The sequence below is a fragment of the Heptranchias perlo genome, chromosome 23 (assembly GCF_035084215.1).
Source record: "Heptranchias perlo isolate sHepPer1 chromosome 23, sHepPer1.hap1, whole genome shotgun sequence".
Classification (NCBI taxonomy): domain Eukaryota; kingdom Metazoa; phylum Chordata; class Chondrichthyes; order Hexanchiformes; family Hexanchidae; genus Heptranchias; species Heptranchias perlo.
In genome coordinates this window covers 23,129,425-23,150,479 of record NC_090347.1, presented here as the reverse complement: position 1 = coordinate 23,150,479, position 21,055 = coordinate 23,129,425, and the positions used below count along the sequence as shown (strand labels likewise).

At 44.0% G+C, this 21,055-nt stretch overlaps 1 protein-coding gene across 1 annotated transcript; it reads right to left on the bottom strand.

The window, feature by feature from the left end:
- Positions 1 to 620: 620 nt before the first annotated feature.
- LOC137341452 (ectonucleotide pyrophosphatase/phosphodiesterase family member 7-like) lies at positions 621 to 16,249 on the bottom strand. Its single transcript, XM_068004564.1, has 7 exons — positions 16,006 to 16,249; positions 13,889 to 14,034; positions 12,201 to 12,830; positions 6,515 to 6,740; positions 4,312 to 4,322; positions 3,241 to 3,359; positions 621 to 642 (listed from the first exon to the last, which is right to left on the bottom strand). Exons 1-7 carry the CDS (start codon positions 16,247 to 16,249, stop codon positions 621 to 623), a joined length of 1,398 nt encoding a protein of 465 aa, XP_067860665.1.
- Positions 16,250 to 21,055: the final 4,806 nt, after the last annotated feature.

The following is a 21,055-nucleotide window of genomic DNA, read 5'->3' as shown; positions in this document are numbered from 1 at the left end:
TTCTTAAAAATATAGGTTTTATTGCTAGATTTTGTTACAATTTGCAATTTTGCATTGACATATGTAAGATGTTCACCCATGTTCTGTAAGAAATACAATTAAACAGTGTGGCAGTTTGAAAGATGAAATGCGTACATACGTGAACCCATGACTTGTGTAGTTTAATTTTGATTGTGTAATGGTCATATTTCTGTGATAAGTAAGTGAATGATTGTTGACAATGGGGTTAGAAGTAGTACAAATGAGTTTTTAAAAAAAATTGGTAAGTCTTTGGTAAGTACATTGTTCGTTCCAATTTGAGTAATATGCATATTTTCACAGTACTCCATTGGAGAGAAGAATTTATCTGATTTCTGTGTTATAGCTATTTTCTAAATTACTTTTGGCTGACTTCTGTCTGTCTCCTCTTCAACCAGAGTAGGGTGGGGAGGTGAATGGTCTGCACCATACACTTCCTCAGCGTAAACAGCTTCAACTGTACTGTTTCATAGGATCCAATAATCAGGGTGAGATTGGAGGCCTGGCTGAGAGCTGGCAAAAATCGAATATGGAATTGAGACTGAAATTTGGTTCCAAATAGAATTACAAAATTTTACTGCTGGAGTTCCAAGCCATTCTTTCTATGCAGCTTTTGAACTTAGACTGTGAAGTGAAAGAAATAGATGGTAAATTTAAATGATAATCACTTAGTGTCTCTGTAGGTTTGTATAGATAGACATTCACAAACATAACATGATGACAAAAGTGAAAAATGGTCCTGGAAATAGGTATTTGTAAACAGCCTGTTCAAATACTAAACATAGTAATTTGAAGTGTTACCATTATTCCATTCAAATTACTGTGCAGTTTATATCCATCAATCAACAATAAATAGATATATGGAACGATCATCTGCCAATAGATAGGTAGTACTATAGATTAAATTTAATTTTGGATTTAATTTACAGATGTAATAAATGGTATAAAGCAGTCATTATCCTTTATGATAACACTGAAGAGCAACAAAGTATTTAAGGTGAACATATCATCCATCCTCAGCACAGGCTGACAGTTATCTATTGGACTTTGCAAGTTAAAAGTGTATTGAAGATAATGTCATGTCTTGATTCAGTTTTTCATCTTGTACTCTGAAATGAGAAAAGGTAATTTCTGTATTATAAACAACTCTTACAATTTATTTTCACAATTAATCTTTTTTTATAGCCTTTTGTTTCATAATCTGCCTCCGACTTAAAGGTTGGGTAACCCATGATTGTTGACTTCTATACAAAGCACAGCCACACAAATTATCCCAAATTCTCCTCTTCCTTCTCCCCACCCCATCCATAATTAAATGCTTAGCTAGCTTGAGATATTCCATGAGTTGCGATTATTATACTGAAGCCAGCACAGCACTACTACAGTGCTAAGCCACTAGGTTACAGTGGGATCCTGGAACAGTTTAATGTAGGCAGAGCATCCATGTCAGTATGTATATGATGCACAGTCTGGTACCTGAGAATTGACAGAAGGCCAGCAAATTGGACTGGCAGAGAGACTGGCGATAGTAAACATCTAGGTGTTGGGCCTCTGATTTTTTTTTTAAGAACTACGCAATGTGGGAGAAATGAATAAATCTTTGTGTTGACCTATGATTTTCACATTGTATTTATTCCCATAGTGATTTTCATTTAGGACAAAATGTTTAGCAACTGAATAGCACTTGATCTGGTTGCTGTGCCTCTACTGAAACGTAGCCAAGTAGGTACTGTGTAAGCTCATTATAATAGTCAGAGCTGGTGGAGTGTTCCTGAAAGGAATGACATTAAAATTGCTCCATATACATCTACAACTGTACTTGTATACGTCCCCTGCAGAGTGACTCGTACTAAGTAGATTCAGTATCCATTTGGTGGATGAATTGGGCTTTGCACACTAATTGCTTCAGTTTCCTCCAAAACATGGAATGTTGCTGGGCATCAACAGGCAAGTACATGTGAAATAGTGTATGTGTCCCTGTACACATGAAGTGGCAATCAGTTAAATTATGCTGGAGCACCACAATTTGTGACTAGTATGACCTGGTCAGATTGAGTGAAGGGCAGAACCTCAGTAACTATGCATCATTAGCCTAGGATATGTATCATTATTACAACTGTCACTCAGGGTTTCCCCTCAACTTAATTCCAGCAGGTGATTAGCACTAAGCAAAAATATCCATTTATAAAAAAACACGTCAGTAAAAAGCAAGGAAGTACTGATCATGAGAATATTTAATTCTACTATTTAGTGCAAGGACACATAATCTTCACACAACCTTACTGGTCAAAATGTGCGTGTCACTATTGGTGTCTTGTCAGTTCTCAGTCAAAGCTAGGGCTGTGCGCTATTCAAACTGATTATCTTATGTCTTATGTTCCATCTGTATGATTTTTTTTTTGATTGGCATGAAATGTGAAACAGCCATTAACCACTTTACTGAGATAAAATTTGTGTAGCAAATCTATTTAATTTGGGGAAGCAAAAAAAATCTCGGTCATTTTCATCATAATGATGTAACTTGCAAGGGACATGGTGCATTTTAATGCCATCTACATCATCCTGCTGTGTGTTTGCTAACCATTTTTCTGGTTGCAAACACTTTTTCATGAAAAAGGTGCCTTTTAATCTTATAACAGATGATTAAAGTCTAAGATAATGAACCAAAACATTCTGAAGTAATTACATTGTGATACTGAAGATGAGAAAAACATGTTACACTCAGTACATGTGAGTACTGATTTCACCTTAATTGTTTGGAAATTACTCTTTGTGCTGAATGACACCACTTGAAATCTGTGAACCCACAAATGAAACTGTCACTCTAGCAAATGAGTTCTGAAAATAAAAGAACTGTTCCATTGAGCAAATGGAAATGAAGTAAATAGGATACATGACGACGGAGAATTTAACTTGATCTCTCAACTGATAAATTACTAAGCTGTGAGTCACGAAGAACTTTCTTGTGAGGGAATAAACTTGGTATTTTCCACTGTCCTCTTTTGTCATGTTGCTTTGGGAGAGGTGCAGCAGCCTGGAGAAGGGAAGAGGTAAAAGGCAAATGGTGTTTTGGGGGCAACAGAGAAGAGCTGTTTTGGGAACAATGCTGCAATGAAAGTACATAGGCCTAGGCTAAAGCTACTATTTTGTTTGTGGCTTTCTGATTTTAAAAAGTAATCTCAATTCCTGTTTTTTCTTTTGCAAGAACACTGAGATACTTACTGTGTGTTGCTCTTTCTTCGTATGCATAAGGAATGAATTGCAACAATAAGAGCAACCAGAACCAGCAAACCAACAACTGCTGTTAAACCCACAAGCACTTGAAATAATGTTGATTTATCCTTGGAGACTGAAAGGAGAAAACAGGATATTAAAAAGAACTGAAGTACCTGAATATGCATAAGGCATCAAGTGCACATTGGAATACTCATACAACCATTTAATGAAATAAGGCTAGACGTATCATGAATTGTGGCAGGAATCTTATGCGCCTCATTGAATGTATGTGTGTGGCAAAAGAAAAGAAAACACATTGTAATTTAATAGCTTGTTAGTTTGATATCCATAGAAGAAAAATATAAAGGAAGAACTTCAAGGGAATTTAACAGGAATAAATATAATAATTTGGAGTCACTGGATTTACCAACAGCAGGTCATGCTGAATAAATTTATTAGCATTCTTATTGGGTGTGACATAATAGAATTGAAGTATGATGGTAATGCTTCAGACACATAGATATACTGTTTGTGTATGTGTGTAGAATAAATATATATTTCAGAAAGCATTTGATAAAGATACAAGAAACTTAAAACAGTGAAATCTCTTGGAGAAGGGAGCAGTAAATTGAATAATAAATTGGCTAAATAATAAGTAACAAAGGAAGTGATCAATGATCGTCCTAACTGTATCTGTGATGGGAAGAGTACCCTGGAGTTCTGTGACCAGAGTGTCCTTGAGATCTATCAGGGATGCTGCTTTTCACACAATGTTTAAAATGATCTTGATGAGTGAATTAAAACTAGAATATCTGAATTTGCAGAGGGCACTAGGCTGTGTGGAAAGGTGAGATTTTAGGAAAAGCAGAATAAACAAAATCTATCAAATCTTGTAAATGGGATTTAATATGTAAGGAAAAAAAGGTGATGCATATTGCTACTAGAGATAGGGAATATAATTACAAAATGAGGGGTATATTAAACAAGTTGAGTCATAAAACAGATGTGCATTTTAAATTCATCCACAGAATGTAATATTGTCCCACAGTGACATCCAGATGAATGGGGCCAGTGGACATATTTGGTGACTGCACCCAGCTCTATTCACCATGACATGTGACTCCAAAACTACCTCTGCATTGTCAGAATGCCTGTCCAATGACACATTGTGGTGAGCCTCATTTCTAATGAAGACTGTGTCGATTGGAGCTACCTTATTCTCCTCCTGCTTAAGTCTCCTGACCCTTGCCACCAACTCCATCACTCAGGCTGAACTAAATGGTGTGTAACTTACAGGAGCAGATCAGAGGCTGGGTATTCTGTGGCGAGTGACTCACCTCCTGACTCCCCAAAGCCTTTCCACCATCTACAAGGCACAAGTCAGGAGTGTGATGGAATACTCTCTACTTGCCTGGATGAGTGCAGCTCCAACAGCACTCAAGAAGCTCAACACCATCCAGGACAAAGCAGCCCGCTTGATTGGCACCCCATCCACCACCCTAAACATTCACTCCCTTCACCAAAGGTGCACTGTGGCTGCAGTGTGTACCATCTACAGGATGCACTGCAGCAACTCGCCAAGGCTTCTTCGACAGCACCTCCCAAATCCGCCACTTCTACCACCTAGAAGGACAGGGCAGCAGGCACATGGAAACAACACCACCTGCACGTTCCCCTCCAAGTCACACACCATCCCGACTTGGAAATATATCGCCGTTCCTTCGTCGTCACTGGGTCAAAATTCTGGGACTCCCTACCTATCAGCACTATGAGAGAACCTTCACCACACGGACTGCAGCGGTTCAAGAAGGCGGCTCACCACCACCTTCCCAAGGGCAATTAGGGATGGGCAATAAATGCTGGCCTTGCCAGCGACGCCCACATCCTATGAACGAATAAAAAAAAACGTTGGTGCCTTTTTTGACCCACAGCTTAGCTTCAAACTTCACACCCTATCCATCACTAAGGCAGCTTACATCCACCTCCACAATATTGCCCGCCTCCACTCTACTGCTATTGAAATCCTTATCCACACTTTAGTTCCTTATAGATTTTACTTCTCCAATGCTCTTCTGGACTCTGACCTCCACAGGCTCCAACTTGTCCAAAACTCTATTGCACCGCATCACCCTGTTCTTCACTGACCTTTATTGGCTTGCTGTTCCTCCACCCTTTGAATTTTAAATCCTCATCTATAGATTCCTCCAAAGCATTGTTTTTGTCTGGAGGTTCTTTAACCACTCTACCTCATGATGTCTCTCGAAAAGCCATCTTAAAACCTATCTTTTCAACCATGCCTTCAGTAACCTTATCTAACTCTTCTACTGTTGGTATTTGAACCATTAATGGTGCTATATAAATGCACGTTATTGTCGTTACTGCAGTGCCACAGCAGTGACGAAAATATCACCAAAATCACAAATGGACTATCACATTCAGCAATGGTCACTATACTAATGTAAAGGATCCAGAGAATGATAAGAGGGACAGTTCCAGGTTTTGGATTATTGAGTTATGCAGAGAGATGAAGGAAGATAAATGTATTCTAACTATAGAAAAGATTGTGGATGCATGACCTGAGCCTTGTTCCCTATTTTGGTCAATAAATCATTTTCTCTCTGCCTTTCCCCACCCTATTTCCTGCCCCGACTGATGGTTTTATTTGTTCTGAAACTCAAGTACATTACTTACTGTAAACATTATTTAACACACTTACCAATTTGATTTGCCAATGCAATAGTGTCAGCCTTGGTTCAGTTGTAGCACTCTTGCCTCTGAGTCAGAAGCCCCACTCTAGAGACTTGAACACATAATCTGGGCTGATACTTCAATGCAGTACGGAGGGAGTGCTGCACTGTCAGAGGTGCCACCTTTTGGATGAGACATTAAACCAAGGTCCCATGTGCCCTCTCAGGTGAACATAAAAGATCCTGTGGCACTAATTTGAAAATGAACGGGGGAGTTCTCCAGGGCGATATTTATCCCTCAACCAACATCACTAAAAACATTATCTGGTCATTATCGCATTGCTGTTTGTGGGACCTTCCTCTGCACAAATTGCCTGCTGTGTTTCCTACAACAGTGCCTACACTTCAAAAGTAATTAATTGGCTGTAAAGAGCTTTGGGATGTCCTGAGGTCTTGAAAGGCGCTATATAAATCCAAGTCTTTCTTTTAATATTTATGTTTTCTGCCCTTATTTCATTGTTCTATAATGTTTATTATCAAAAGAGTAAGGTTGAGCTTATTCTTTTGGAGTTGTTCCTTACCATCGTTGTTGCTCTCGTAGTAGCTCAACATTTCCTGAGTATATTTCAATGTTCCATTGTTTGGCTCAGGATAGATGCTCAGAAGTTTACACATTAGTGAATAAATGTTCACACTATCGAATGGCTCGGCCAAGTAATTCTTCTTGAAATCCGGACCAAATGCACGAAAAATCATTTTCATATCCATATGCTCATTATCAAACCCATGCTCACCTTTGTTAAACTGAAATTTGTATCTCTGACGGAAGAAAAAGGGAGAAAAAAATATCAATATGGTACCCCAGGTAGGATGCAAGAGAGGATATTGAGAGAATGTTACACGCCATGGAGTTCAGATACCATAAACTGCAAGCATAACACACTCGTAGTTTATCAGTGCCTCTAAACCCCAGATGTGCTTCAAGAAGTAATACAATCTTATTTATTTTATATTTAGAATATAAGAATCAATATACTAGAGAAATAAGTTTAGCAGCACAGAAGGGAAATGAGTCAAATATCAAACAAAATGGAATCACAGAGGCACCATGTGACTCAGACTAAAATGATATGAAGTTTGGTGTGAAGGAGCATCATGGCTTATATAAAAAATTCCAGTAACGGCAAATGCAAACTAATCTAAAATTTGCAGCCTAATTACTGTATTCACTTATAGTGTTTCTGTTCTCTGTGTAAAAAAAACTAAAATGCTTAATTATGAAAGAATTATTAACCTTAAAGAGATAATGGAACCAGGTCCTATATTCTTGCAAAACCTAACAGTGACGATTGTGTTTCTAGTTTCGTTCAACTATGGGGCTGAAAACTTTGACACAATTGTTGGAGGCGGGAGACAAGCCAATTACTTTCAGGTGGTAAGAGTAAGGACTCTTTGTGGTTTCCGTGCAGCTTCTTTGTGCCCCTCTCTCACAGATAAAAAAGAATACAGTTCCAGTTGAGTGTTTTTATGAAGGGCAATTAGGGATGGGCAATAAATGCCGGCCTCACCAGCGACGCCCACATGCCATGAACGAATAAAAAAAAATTATCATGTCATGGATTCTAATGACATTTTCAAGGAAAATTGTGCAACAAGCTCCAGGAACCATTTTAATTTCTATTTGATTTGATGATGGACACAATTGAAGTCAAAAATTAGGGAGAATTATAGATAATATGTGAGTAAAGTGTTTTTTAGTTTGATGTGTAAACCATTTTCAATTTTGATGCCAATACTTTGTTTTTAATATCAATATATTAATATCTTGTGCACGTCCCAGCTTGATATTGATTAAACAGATTTCAGTGTTACTGGGTTGCTCTCCCTGAATTCTGTGTATCAACACCTCACATAAGGCAACTCAAATGCCATCATTATGTAATAACAACATAATCTCACTAATGTACAATCTGCAAACAGGATATCAGAGCTGCTTTAAATATGATTGGTTGCATGTGGCAAACCATTTCATAAATAAGAGTTGGTACATGAGGCAATATTGACACCTGCCAGTTTGATTTGAAGGGTTACGGTGATGAGCAAGAAGCTTACATATGGCACACAGTAGTAGGTTAAGGGATCTTCACTGTGCTACTCCACAACATGGTCGTAAATCACCTGTGTCTTTGTGCTTATATAGGATCTAAAAAATGGAGGACTATTAGGGAACAATGGCACAACAAGACTTCAAGAATCCCATTGTCTCAAGTTTCATAATGATCATTTTCTATTTTTGCTACATACATCAGGATTCCAAAAAGCAATGGTCCATTTGAGTATGGTTCAAGTGTATGTAACCAACTTGCTTTCAAGCAGTTGGTGAATGTAACCAGGTAGTAAAATGCAATGGACTGTCTGCCAACTGCTTTTCACCATTTGCAGAATAAGCACAGAATATCAATAATATAATAAAATTTTATATCTGGACACACTTCCTGTCATCTTTTTCCACTATAATTTACTATGTCCATATTTATAATAGAAATTACCTCTCTAACTTTACTATACAATCTCCCCAGAAGTGCTGGAGCACCACCACTGGTGGGAGAGTGTAATTATAGTATGACAAGTTTGCATAGGCAATTTCCGTTGTCACTGTGGGCATAGTAATTTATAAAATAAGGACAGAAGCCACAGCTTTAAAATGAGGACAAAATTACTCCTTTGTGCCTTGGTACAAATACTGCCTGGCCTTTAACCCCATTTCATCTGAAGACTACACTTAGGCTTGTGATGTGATGATAGGTCGACTAGTAATTAGATGAAAATTACATGCATCAAAAAAATGATAGGTTATTTATCATTTCTTTGGTGGGGATCATTTCTGGATCTGTACGACCACTTATCTCAGCACTGGTACATCAGAAAATTAGTAAAAGACATTTCACGTTTTTTTCCCACCAGTTTCTTTCCTGCCCTGAAAACACTGAGTCATGCTGAGCTACATTTCCATGGACATCTGCAGGCCTCTGGTGCAATGTCCAAGTGGTTTAGACAATGAGTGTTGGCAGACTACTTTGTCATGGGGCAGGAGTGGCATTATAGCCGAACCCTATCCTGCTTCCCCTCGCCTCCTTTACCTCAGGGACACTGAGCCTTTGGCCAAGATCAGCAAAACCAGCACAGAACAGGGATCTTCCTCATCAGCAAGGCTCAGTGTGTCACGAAGTGGTGCATTTACTCACTGAGCCTGTCATTTTCATTTTGTTGTAACATCAGCATACTACTTGTATTCTGAACAAGGAAACAGAATTACGACATGGGGCTGACTTGCCAAGCATGCACTGGGAGCAGGAAATCTCGGCTGCCAGCAGCTCATATCGGAGAACGGTGGGCGTCGCAAACTTGGAAAACTGCCCCCTATGTGTAATATGGGCAGAATCTGACTTAAGTTTCACTGATGTTCAATTCAGGGTTTTACTTATTGCTGGGGAGTTACACTTGAAGTTACACATTTATTACCGATACGTGGACAATTCTAAGGTCTGTAACTTTCACACTTTGATTATGAAGGATTGGACGAATATGTATTGATCATCTTCACTTGCACAACTGGGATTGAATGTAGAAATTAGGCATCGAATGACATATGGCAAACATCTCACAAATTATGGAGTTTAACCTCTACAGCTCATTAATGACACGAGATAGATTTGTATCCAGTTTTACATTCTGAACTGAAGGCACTTTACACCTAAATGATGAGGGAACCAAGGAACTCGAAAGCCTGGTTGCTGTAGAAACAAATGTAGTTATGATTTGCTGAATATATATTAAATAAAGAATCCAGTGTCTTTATCATGAAAGTGTCATTGTTTAAGCTGTATTTATGCTATTGTATCACATTCAGGTCAGAACAAGCTGATCAGCAGGAGAACACAAAACGAGAAATCATTATCTCACTCATTCCATTACAATCCAGACCTTATGAGATATGCATTTCCTCAAGGTATCATGACTCTTCCCTTTCTGAAGTATCACTGTTGTCCTGATAATGAAGACTAGAACTGGACGCAATCTTCAGAGCGTAACACAGAATTTTTACTTTTTGTTTACTTCCCTCCTATGCCATTGACTTTTTCCCAACATAGAAAGTGGCCAACTGACCAGAGACCTCTAGGCCAATTTTTAAGAGGTGCATAAGAGTGACATGAGACTCCTTTTTTGTCCTCAGGGGGACACAACGTGCTTCGTCTCTTCAAAAAATGTCACTCAGATAAGGAAATTGTGTCATAAAGGAATGTGATGATAATGTTGCAACCTTTGGCTTGGTGGAATTGTTAGGACTGAGTATTCAGGTCTTGGCCTGCAACCTGTAGAATTTGTGAAGTCAAGGACTGAAATGTGAGCACTGTAGACAATCACAGAACACAAATTTCCCTCATTAGATCATTGATAATTCACTGTTACATCACCAGCAGTTGGATGCAGATCCCTCTTCCCAGTCCTGTCAGTCCAACACCACCATCACCAAGATAAGCAGATGCAACCTGTCATCAGACTGGTAAGAAATTGTAATCTATCTGCCTCCCTGGAACTCCAAAAATTCTTGCTAACCCCAACCCCAGTAATAAACCTTTCCCCTGACCAAGAATGAAAAAAAACTTTTGATTCTGTGGCTTTACTTGCAAACATAGCCAGCTGGAAGCTAAAACAAACACAAGAATGGCAGTGAGAACGCTCAGAGAGACTCCAGAAGTGGTTCAGCTAACCCTAATTTGTTCCGCAATGTTAATATTCTTAGGAATATTGCATTATACTTTCCTATATCCTCTAAAATACTTTCCTCAGCAATTGTTTTTACACTGTGGGAGCGGTTTTAATGACTGATTTTTCTCAAACCATTTTCAGTTCATCTTTCTGTAAGGCTTTGCAAGTCACTGCATAGCTGTCCTGTAGTGTTGTACTAATATCTATTACCATAAATGTATCAACATTTGCATTCTATTTGTCAATAACTTACAAACTGTTTCTGTAAGGGGTTTACGAAAGACTTTCACACTTTAAGAAATCTATTTAAATACTTAGAATATAATTATTTTCCTCAGTGTCCTTAAAGGGGCGCAGCCTCCCAAAAGGTATTTGGCAAATATCTTTTCATGTTTGGGAGAACAGCTATATGTCATTTTTGTGACTATAATACCACATTGAAGTGATGTGACTTTCATTAGCACATTGCTTGTTTGTAAACAAATGATGAAAAGTTTGCCACTCTTTGTGAAGATACTGCCCTTTTAAATAGAGTAACATAAAAATATTTTATGCTGAGTAATGACACTGATGTTTAAGTTTAATTATGGGATAGAATACGAAGCTCAGTAGTAGTGTTGAATGGCACTTACAATTCAGCTAAAAGTTTTTGTTTGTTGTATTAGGCAAGGAGTTGGATACCTAAACCCTCATTCAATTCTCCAGGAGAGGGCTTTCAGGGGTCAGTCAGTCAGTCACTTCCCAGCAGAAGAACTAAATTGAGTTTCAGCAGTTTATGTGAATGTGCATAGGAGGAGCTGTTCCAGCTAAAGGCAACAGCTGAGAAAGGAACCAAACCTGGGTAAGTCATGTGTCACAAAAACTTTGTAACCTGTTTGTTACTTATGCTGCAGGTAGAAAGTTGTCTCATTTAAGTGAGAAACAAAACCCTATTAAGGGATCTAATTCCCCATCAAACTACAAACATTGAAAGTGATTATTGTCTTTTTTACCCCACTCAGTTGTCTGATTCAACTTTGAAATGTAGAATTGCCTGCAATGGTATTGCTGATTTGATAAAAGTCTTTATTAATTGTTTTTGAATATCTGCCTTTCTGTTCTAGTGTTGTATTCAAACTTAATATGCTGTTACAATGCTAACCCTGCCTTTACACCACCCCACCACTTCCTTCCTGTATGTCTCCTCCTTTGCTAGAAGATGGTGACTTGTACAAATAATGGATTGAGTGGCCATTCCGCACAAGTAAACTGTGGTGGTGGTGGTATGGGTATTGGAGGGTATCATTAGCTGAGCCCAAGACTGTCCTCCTTGACAATGTTTTCCAGTAGGAAGTCATTGGATATTGATCAAGAAGGAAAGCTTCTTGATTTGCTCCCTCCCCCTGACTGTTTTGCAGTCCCCTTTTCCATGACTGATGACCATCATAGTCTTGTAACCTATCTAATATCCAGCTCCCTCCAAATCCTGAATAATAATTTTATACCAGTTCTGTTTGTTTATGTACTCACCCCATGAATAACATAACCGAGATCACCATACATGATAATAGGGAGAATTCTTTCATTGTTGGAATATCGAAGTCTTTTTGGAAAATCTTCCTTTTTATAAACATTTAGATGAGGATGGGCACCTTTCAGAGCCTGGTACACTTTTTCTACCTTTCCTGCCTTAGGTAAAAGCATGGCAGTGGGTCCATAATCAAGTAATTCAAAATCATTGTCTTTGAATGAAAAATTGGAGAATCTTGACAGCACAATTTCTTCCACTGCTGGCTCTTTTAGCACTGTTGTCATTCCATGATCAGCAGTGATGATAACATTCAGTTTGGATTTCAAGCCATACCTTTCGATGCATTGCACTAAATAGCCTACTGTTCTGTCCACTTGACGGACCATGGTTCGTCTCTGCTCAGTTTCGGGTCCGTGTTTGTGGCCAGCTCCGTCTGGTTCACCAAAGTACAGTGTGATGAAATCTAGATCCTCCAGAGTGAACCACCTCATTACTATGTCAATGTTTTCTCTCCACGCTGTTTCATTGTTGTACTTGTAATTTGGAGGCTCGACTCTTTTCAGGAAAATATCCTCTCCATCATAGCTGGCTTTGGTCCCGGGGAAGTGAACAGAACCTGTCTTTAAACCCTTTGGAAATAAAATAGGGGTAAAATGTTCTGTGAATAACGTCTCAGTTATATATCTTTACAGTGATGCTGTTTCTCAGGACATATTTATCTGCTGAACTTGCAGTGCAAACTAGACTCAGTACCTAACCTAACTTTAGGGAAAATAGCGATGTGAGCCTCCTTGGAGAAGGTAGTCTCACTGTGTTTTGGGTTGACGCTACCAGGAGAATAATTCCAGTGTGGTGTCAAACTTGGTTTACAAAGTGCTCATAGGATCTATTGGACTTTTTAAATATACCTGATCTTAACTTAAATGTTTAGTGAGCTGGGATTCCCCCACTCCCACCCTCTCGCCGCTCACTAAACTGTTAACTTTAACTTGCAGACTTCTGCACATGTATGGTTGCTCCTGGACAGGACATTTGGAGAGTCAGGCAGGCAGGAGCTGGGCAATGCAATCTGGATATATCTCGCTGGAACCCATACTGCAGCTTCTGGTCTGTCACCAATAATTGCAGTATAAAAGCAGCCTCATTCATAGGAAGGAGTTTTTAAAAAATGACAGAAATGTCCACTTTCCTTATGAAAATGTTATTTTCATCCTACATGTATTATTAATGATACAACCCTTAAGTATTTTGGTTGCTTTTTAAAAAAAACAGGTGCCTAAGGGACCAATATGGTGGGTGGCGTGTGTGCGTGCGCTCGCTCCACGTCGGAAGTGTGCCACCCGCCATCTTGGTAAAGGCTCTTGCATAGGCATCCAGAGCGTGCACCTGAAACAGGCATTGGGCCCTTTGTATATGCAAATAGGTGGCCTCATGCCTGTTTGAGGCCCCCTTTGAAAAATTTGTTAGTGATGCTGCATTTGCCGTGCATGTTGCAGTCAGTATTCTCAGGAGCTTGGCAGCCAAACCAGCAGTCCTTAAAGGGGCCGCTGGAGATTGCCACCGGAACGATAAGTTTTAATTGTGCTCCTCCTGGCTCCATATTAAAGTCGCAGGTTGCTACCGGCCAGCACTTGTACCCCTCCCACTCACGTAGATTTAGTTGAAATATTCCAATGTTATGGTTTACCTGTCGCTGGGCGGTGATCCAGATGGGAAGACTTCCATTGTCCCAATACTCATTGACACTCTGCGTGTGGTAATATCCTTTCTTCTGTCCAGTTGTTGTATTGAACCACATATTGTGAATCACTCCGTGAGACTCTATATATCTTCCTTTAGAGAAAATAGATGCTTGTTTTCTTGTAATGCTGACAGATGTGCCAATCAAAATTCACCACCATTGAGTTAATGTAATGAATAATATCTGTTGGGATTGCAGCACTGTTCTGATACTTACACAGTGATTATCAACTATTTACCTTATTTGTTTAATAGTAAACATACCTACTTTATTCAAATTTTTTACAGAAGTTCTTTGGATGAAAGGTTCGTTTAGTCATGACACCTGCACTGTTTTCACAGTTTCTGTTCAAGAAGAAGCAATTTTTACTGAATTGACACATTCCTGAATATTATAAAAGGGAAATACCTGTACATTTATTAGTGTTACTCAATCCTCCTTTGTGGTTTATACTTTTAACTGCTGGCCTGAAGCAGTGTGTGTCTGACATTTTGTGTTGCAGCTCGTGACTAGTAACACATTGAAGCAGTTATCAGCATGTGTGATTTAGCATATTACTAAAGAAAGGGTTTTGCACAAAATATCTGATCCAATGTTGCCACTGACCAGCAATTTGAAAAAGTAATACACAAGGGAGAATTGAGTAACATCAGTACCTGTTTAAGGTTATGTGGAAATTCATCAGAAAATATTTCCCTTTAAACTGCATTGGTTTATGATAGTATTGTGATGATATTTTTGTGTATAGTTATGCATAACCTCCAATTAAAACATAACAGATAACTGTGTCCTAGAAATTATAAGCTGTTTGTTTTTTTAAAAGAGGAAAGAGTTTTACAGTGAAATGCTAAGACAGTTTGCCAAAGGGGAAAAAGATAAGTGGGATCTGAATTTAACGTATTAAAATAGATTACAAAAATTCAATTAGTCGCTACTGATATTCTTCTGGATGGGGCTAATGTTGGTAAAATAGCAGTTTGTATCTTTCCCTCACTTTTTAAAATCTCTTTTCTCTCTTCTCCTCCTCCTCCTCTGCGCCCCCCCCCCCCAACTCCCACTCCCCACACACATCCTCACCCTGGAAGACACAGGCTTGAGGGATGAAGAAAGACTTTCTCTGTATGCTATTTGCAGTGAAATCGTAAAAACTGTTCTTTATACTCACAGTTACAAAGGAAATCTTCCCTAAGGTGTGAAAACCATGTGGAGCTTTTAACAAATCAGCGGGAATAGTAAACATTGAAAATTGATCCTAAGTAATTCTAGGGCTGAAATTATGCTTTACAAATATGCATTTTGATCCTTTACAATTTGTAATACAGATTACAGTTAAATGGAAATGATTTTACACATGGGTGGGGGGAAAACAGTTACTCTTAACTAAGAGTCTCTTTTATCCAAGTTGATTTTAAATGTTTCCCTACCGTATTTAAAATGAACAAGATTATCGGTATTACCACAGCAGTCAGCTCTTTGATTTTTGTGACATTGAGGAGGAGATCGTAATACTAAGTAGTGAGGGAAGATAAGACCTGCTAAGGAGTTGGATTTACAGATTTGATGCTTGAGTAGGTGAGTGTCAAATGGAGATCATTATTGCTAATGAAAGGCATTATATGTGGTTGCTAAAAGTACTATGGTTATACAGTGAGAAAACTCTAGTGTAGGAGATGGAGTTAGGTGTTACTTGACCAGTCATAGAAAGTTAAACCACAATTTGAAAGCATAATTGCCAAGGGAAAAAGAATCTGATGTAACATTTTCAGTATACGTCCAGAGAAATGTTGTAATTGGAGGAATAACCAACAAATGTTTAACCAGAAACTACTCTTAATATTTTCCCAACTGCAGGAAATATCCCATGAGATCTTTTATTAAAATATATATCAAAATATGCAATTATACATAGGTCACACATTAATTTCAATAGCTGTGCTTTTGCTGCATAGCATTTAGATAATATTTTCATTACTTTTCATCAATCAATACAATTTTGCAGCAATCTAGTTATTCAGTTAATAGGTATAGGTGTAGTGAAAGGATGCTGATTTAAGAGGACTCACCTGTTATCAGTGTGAAGTGAGACGGAGAGGTTATTGTAACGAAGGAGGGGGTGATATATTTTGCCTTTACACCTTCTTTGACTAAATTTTGAAAATTTGGGGTTTCAACATCTTGGTCATAATTCCATCGAAAGCCGTCAAAGGAAATAAGTAGCAGTTTGTTGTGACTTTTCCCTTGACCTCCAAAGAAAGGAAAACTGTTTGTCAGTGACAGAGAAAGACCCAGGCACAGGACAGAATACATTCCCATGGCTTCTGCAGGTTACTGCTGCAACTAGGAACAAAAAAAAAAGAGACGTTCACTTATCAACAAGTAGAGCTTATATAGCTTAATCTTATCCTAAAATAAATCTTTATAGTAGAAAAAGATTTCAAAACAAGCCAACTTACAGTTTTCACTTTGGGATAGCTCTACTGGAGATCATAGCTGTTGCGACCTAATATTTGTCTTATGTCACAGGGGATTTCATAGCTTATCCCTTCGTGACAGGAAACTTATTATCTGCCAAATAATAAAGGATAGAGCCACTTGAGCAGATTTTCATTCTATTTTGTAATATTCTAAAGCAAGGCTTATATAAATGTACTTGTACAATAATATTTAAGCCAAGTTGGACAGGTAAAAAACTTTGAAATTGCATTGAGCTTCATTGGAAGGGTGGAGGTGGGGTGGTGGGGTGCGGGTGATGGGGGGTGGAGGGGTGGGGTGCGGGTGATGGGGGGTGGAGGGGTGGAGGGGTGCTGGTGATGGGGGGTGGAGGGGTGGAGGGGTGCTGGTGATGGGGGGTGGAGGGGTGGGGTGCGGGTGATGGGGGGTGGAGGGGTGCTGGTGATGGGGGGTGGAGGGGTGCGGGTGATTGGGGGTGGAGGGGTGCGGGTGATGGGGGGTGGGGTGCGGGTGATGGGGGGGTGGGGTGCGGGTGATGGGGGGGTGGGGTGCGGGTGATGGGGGGGTGGGGTGCGGGTGATGGGGGGGTGGGGTGCGGGTGATGGGGGGGTGGGGTGCGGGTGATGGGGGGGTGGGGTGCGGGTGATGGGGGGGTGGGGTGCGGGTGATGGGGGGGTGGGGTGCGGGTGATGGGGGGGTGGGGTGCGGGTGATGGGGGGGTGGGGTGCGGGTGATGGGGGGGTGGGGTGCGGGTGATGGGGGGGTGGGGTGCGGGTGATGGGGGGGTGGGGTGCGGGTGATGGGGGGGTGGGGTGCGGGTGATGGGGGGGTGGGGTGCGGGTGATGGGGGGGTGGGGTGCGGGTGATGGGGGGGTGGGGTGCGGGTGATGGGGGGGTGGGGTGCGGGTGATGGGGGGGTGGGGTGCGGGTGATGGGGGGGTGGGGTGCGGGTGATGGGGGGGTGGGGTGCGGGTGATGGGGGGGTGGGGTGCGGGGGCTGGGGGGGTGGGGTGCGGGGGCTGGGGGGGTGCAGGTGATGGGGTGCGGGGGGTTGAGGGGTGGGGTGCGGGTGATGGGGGGGTGGGGTGCGGGTGATGGGGGGTGGAGGGGTGGGGTGCGGGTGATGGGGGTGGAGGGGTGCGGGTGATGGGGGTGGAGGGGTGCGGGTGATGGGGGGTGGAGGGGTGCGGGTGATGGGGGGTGGAGGGGTGCGGGTGATGGGGGGTGGAGGGGTGCGGGTGATGTGGGGTGGAGGGGTGCGGGTGATGTGGGGTGGAGGGGTGCGGGTGATGTGGGGTGGAGGGGTGCGGGTGATGTGGGGTGGAGGGGTGCGGGTGATGTGGGGTGGAGGGGTGCGGGTGATGTGGGGTGGAGGGGTGCGGGTGATGTGGGGTGGAGGGGTGCGGGTGATGTGGGGTGGAGGGGTGCGGGTGATGTGGGGTGGAGGGGTGCGGGTGATGTGGGGTGGAGGGGTGCGGGTGATGTGGGGTGGAGGGGTGCGGGTGATGTGGGGTGGAGGGGTGCGGGTGATGTGGGGTGGAGGGGTGCGGGTGATGTGGGGTGGAGGGGTGCGGGTGATGTGGGGTGGAGGGGTGCGGGTGATGTGGGGTGGAGGGGTGCGGGTGATGTGGGGTGGAGGGGTGCGGGTGATGTGGGGTGGAGGGGTGCGGGTGATGTGGGGTGGAGGGGTGCGGGTGATGTGGGGTGGAGGGGTGCGGGTGATGTGGGGTGGAGGGGTGCGGGTGATGTGGGGTGGAGGGGTGCGGGTGATGTGGGGTGGAGGGGTGCGGGTGATGTGGGGTGGAGGGGTGCGGGTGATGTGGGGTGGAGGGGTGCGGGTGATGTGGGGTGGAGGGGTGCGGGTGATGTGGGGTGGAGGGGTGCGGGTGATGTGGGGTGGAGGGGTGCGGGTGATGTGGGGTGGAGGGGTGCGGGTGATGTGGGGTGGAGGGGTGCGGGTGATGTGGGGTGGAGGGGTGCGGGTGATGTGGGGTGGAGGGGTGCGGGTGATGTGGGGTGGAGGGGTGCGGGTGATGTGGGGTGGAGGGGTGCGGGTGATGTGGGGTGGAGGGGTGCGGGTGATGTGGGGTGGAGGGGTGCGGGTGATGTGGGGTGGAGGGGTGCGGGTGATGTGGGGTGGAGGGGTGCGGGTGATGTGGGGTGGAGGGGTGCGGGTGATGTGGGGTGGAGGGGTGCGGGTGATGTGGGGTGGAGGGGTGCGGGTGATGTGGGGTGGAGGGGTGCGGGTGATGTGGGGTGGAGGGGTGCGGGTGATGTGGGGTGGAGGGGTGCGGGTGATGTGGGGTGGAGGGGTGCGGGTGATGTGGGGTGGAGGGGTGCGGGTGATGTGGGGTGGAGGGGTGCGGGTGATGTGGGGTGGAGGGGTGCGGGTGATGTGGGGTGGAGGGGTGCGGGTGATGTGGGGTGGAGGGGTGCGGGTGATGTGGGGTGGAGGGGTGCGGGTGATGTGGGGTGGAGGGGTGCGGGTGATGTGGGGTGGAGGGGTGCGGGTGATGTGGGGTGGAGGGGTGCGGGTGATGTGGGGTGGAGGGGTGCGGGTGATGTGGGGTGGGGTGCGGGTGATGGGGGGTGGGTGGGGTGGGGTGCGGGTGATGGGGGGTGGAAGTGGGGGTGGAGGGGTGTGGGGGTGGAGTGTGGGGGTGGAGTGGAGGAGTGGGGGGGTGGAGGAGTGGGGGGGTGGAGGAGTGGGGGGGGTGTGGTGGGGGGTGGGGGGTGGAGGAGTTGGGGGGGGTGGAGGAGTGGGGGGGGTGTGGTGGGGGGTGGGGGGTGGAGGAGTTGGGGGGGGTGGAGGGGTGGGGGTGATGTGGGGTGGAGGAGTTGGGGGGGGTGGAGGAGTTGGGGGGGGTGGAGGAGTTGGGGGGGGTGGAGGAGTTGGGGGGGGTGGAGGAGTTGGGGGGGGGTGGAGGAGTGGGGGGGGGTGGAGGAGTGGGGGGGGGGGTGGAGGAGTGGGGGGGGGGGTGGAGGAGTGGGGGGGGGGTGGAGGAGTGGGGGGGGGGTGGAGGAGTGGGGGGGGGGTGGAGGAGTGGGGGGGGGGTGGAGGAGTGGGGGGGTGGAGGAGTGGGGGGGTGGAGGAGTGGGGGGGTGGAGGAGTGGGGATGGGGGGTGGGGTGGAGGAGTGGGGGGGGGGTGGTGGAGGAGTGGGGGGGGGCTGGTGGAGGAGTGGGGATGGGGGGTGGGGTGGAGGAGTGGGGATGGGGGGTGGGGTGGAGGAGTGGGGATGGGGGGTGGGGTGGAGGAGTGGGGATGGGGGGTGGGGTGGAGGAGTGGGGATGGGGGGTGGGGTGGAGGAGTGGGGATGGGGGGTGGGGTGGAGGAGTGGGGATGGGGGGTGGGGTGGAGGAGTGGGGATGGGGGGTGGGGTGGAGGAGTGGGGATGGGGGGTGGGGTGGAGGATTGGGAATGGGGGGTGGGGTGGAGGAGTGGGGATGGGGGGTGGGGTGGAGGAGTGGGGATGGGGGGTGGGGTGGAGGAGTGGGGGGGGTGGGGGGGTGTGGTGGGGGGTGGGGGGGTGGGGTGGAGGAGTGGGGGGGGTGGGGGGTGGAGGAGTGGGGATGGGGGTGGGGTGGAGGAGTGGGGATGGGGGTGGGGTGGAGGAGTGGTGCGGGGGTGGAGGAGTGGGGATGGGGGGGTGGGGTGGAGGAGTAGCAGTGGTGGGGTGGAAGGGGGAATGGAGGGGTAGTGGTGACATCACTGAGCAGAACTGTTCTGCTGGCCCTTGGGCCGTGTTAGTGAAAGCATTTCCCAAACCGCCAGTGAGTTGGCATCTCAACAGTTTTATAATATAATTGGCTTGATTAAGGTTATCACTGTTAGGACTAGTTGGTCTATTTTCTTTTCTTTGTTATGTGGGTAAAATATTCTAGTGTTTCTGAACACTCTTTGTGTTGTCTACAAGTCTAGCACTTGGCTATTGATGCAATCAAAAATTAATGCACAGGAGAAAACATCTCAAGCTGCCTTAAAATTAAAATCAAGTTTATGAGTTAAGAGATAATAGGCTATCTCAGACCCACCAAAAATCAAATGTCTTGTAGATAAATTTGTAATCTTGCTGTCTTAAAATTAGAATATCATAAAGATGTATTGGATGCCAGATCTGATGGGAGATTTGAATTATTATGTAATTGCAATATGGCAATTTATGTTACAAAGAGCCATTTTATATCTATCAATTTAACAGCAGGGAGGCTCCCAGGAATGCAGATATATGCCATGACTCTGTAAATAACCTGGACTGACAAAAAAGTTTTTAAATAAAGTTATCAAAATAATAGATCCACTTAAAGATTGTTGTAGTCTTAGGGTGTTGCACCAATGAGCCAGAAGGAACTGGAGGAAACATTTTGCGTGAAGTATGTTGTGTACACAGAACAAAGCTGACCATCTGAAACATGTATCTTCAGGTGCAGAAGAATCATTGCACTATCATGTTTGTCATGAGAGAGATAGTACACCATTAGCCTTGCAGTATCTTGCACCAGATAAGAAAGTTCTGATAGAGGCAACTTGGAGCTGAACAAACCTTGCACCCCTCATAAACTAATTGACAGATTTGACCTTCGCTGTGCGAAATGATAATGTCAGCAACATTAAGTTCTTTCAAATTGATTCTGAGCAGCTCATTCCTGGGAAAGGTTAAGT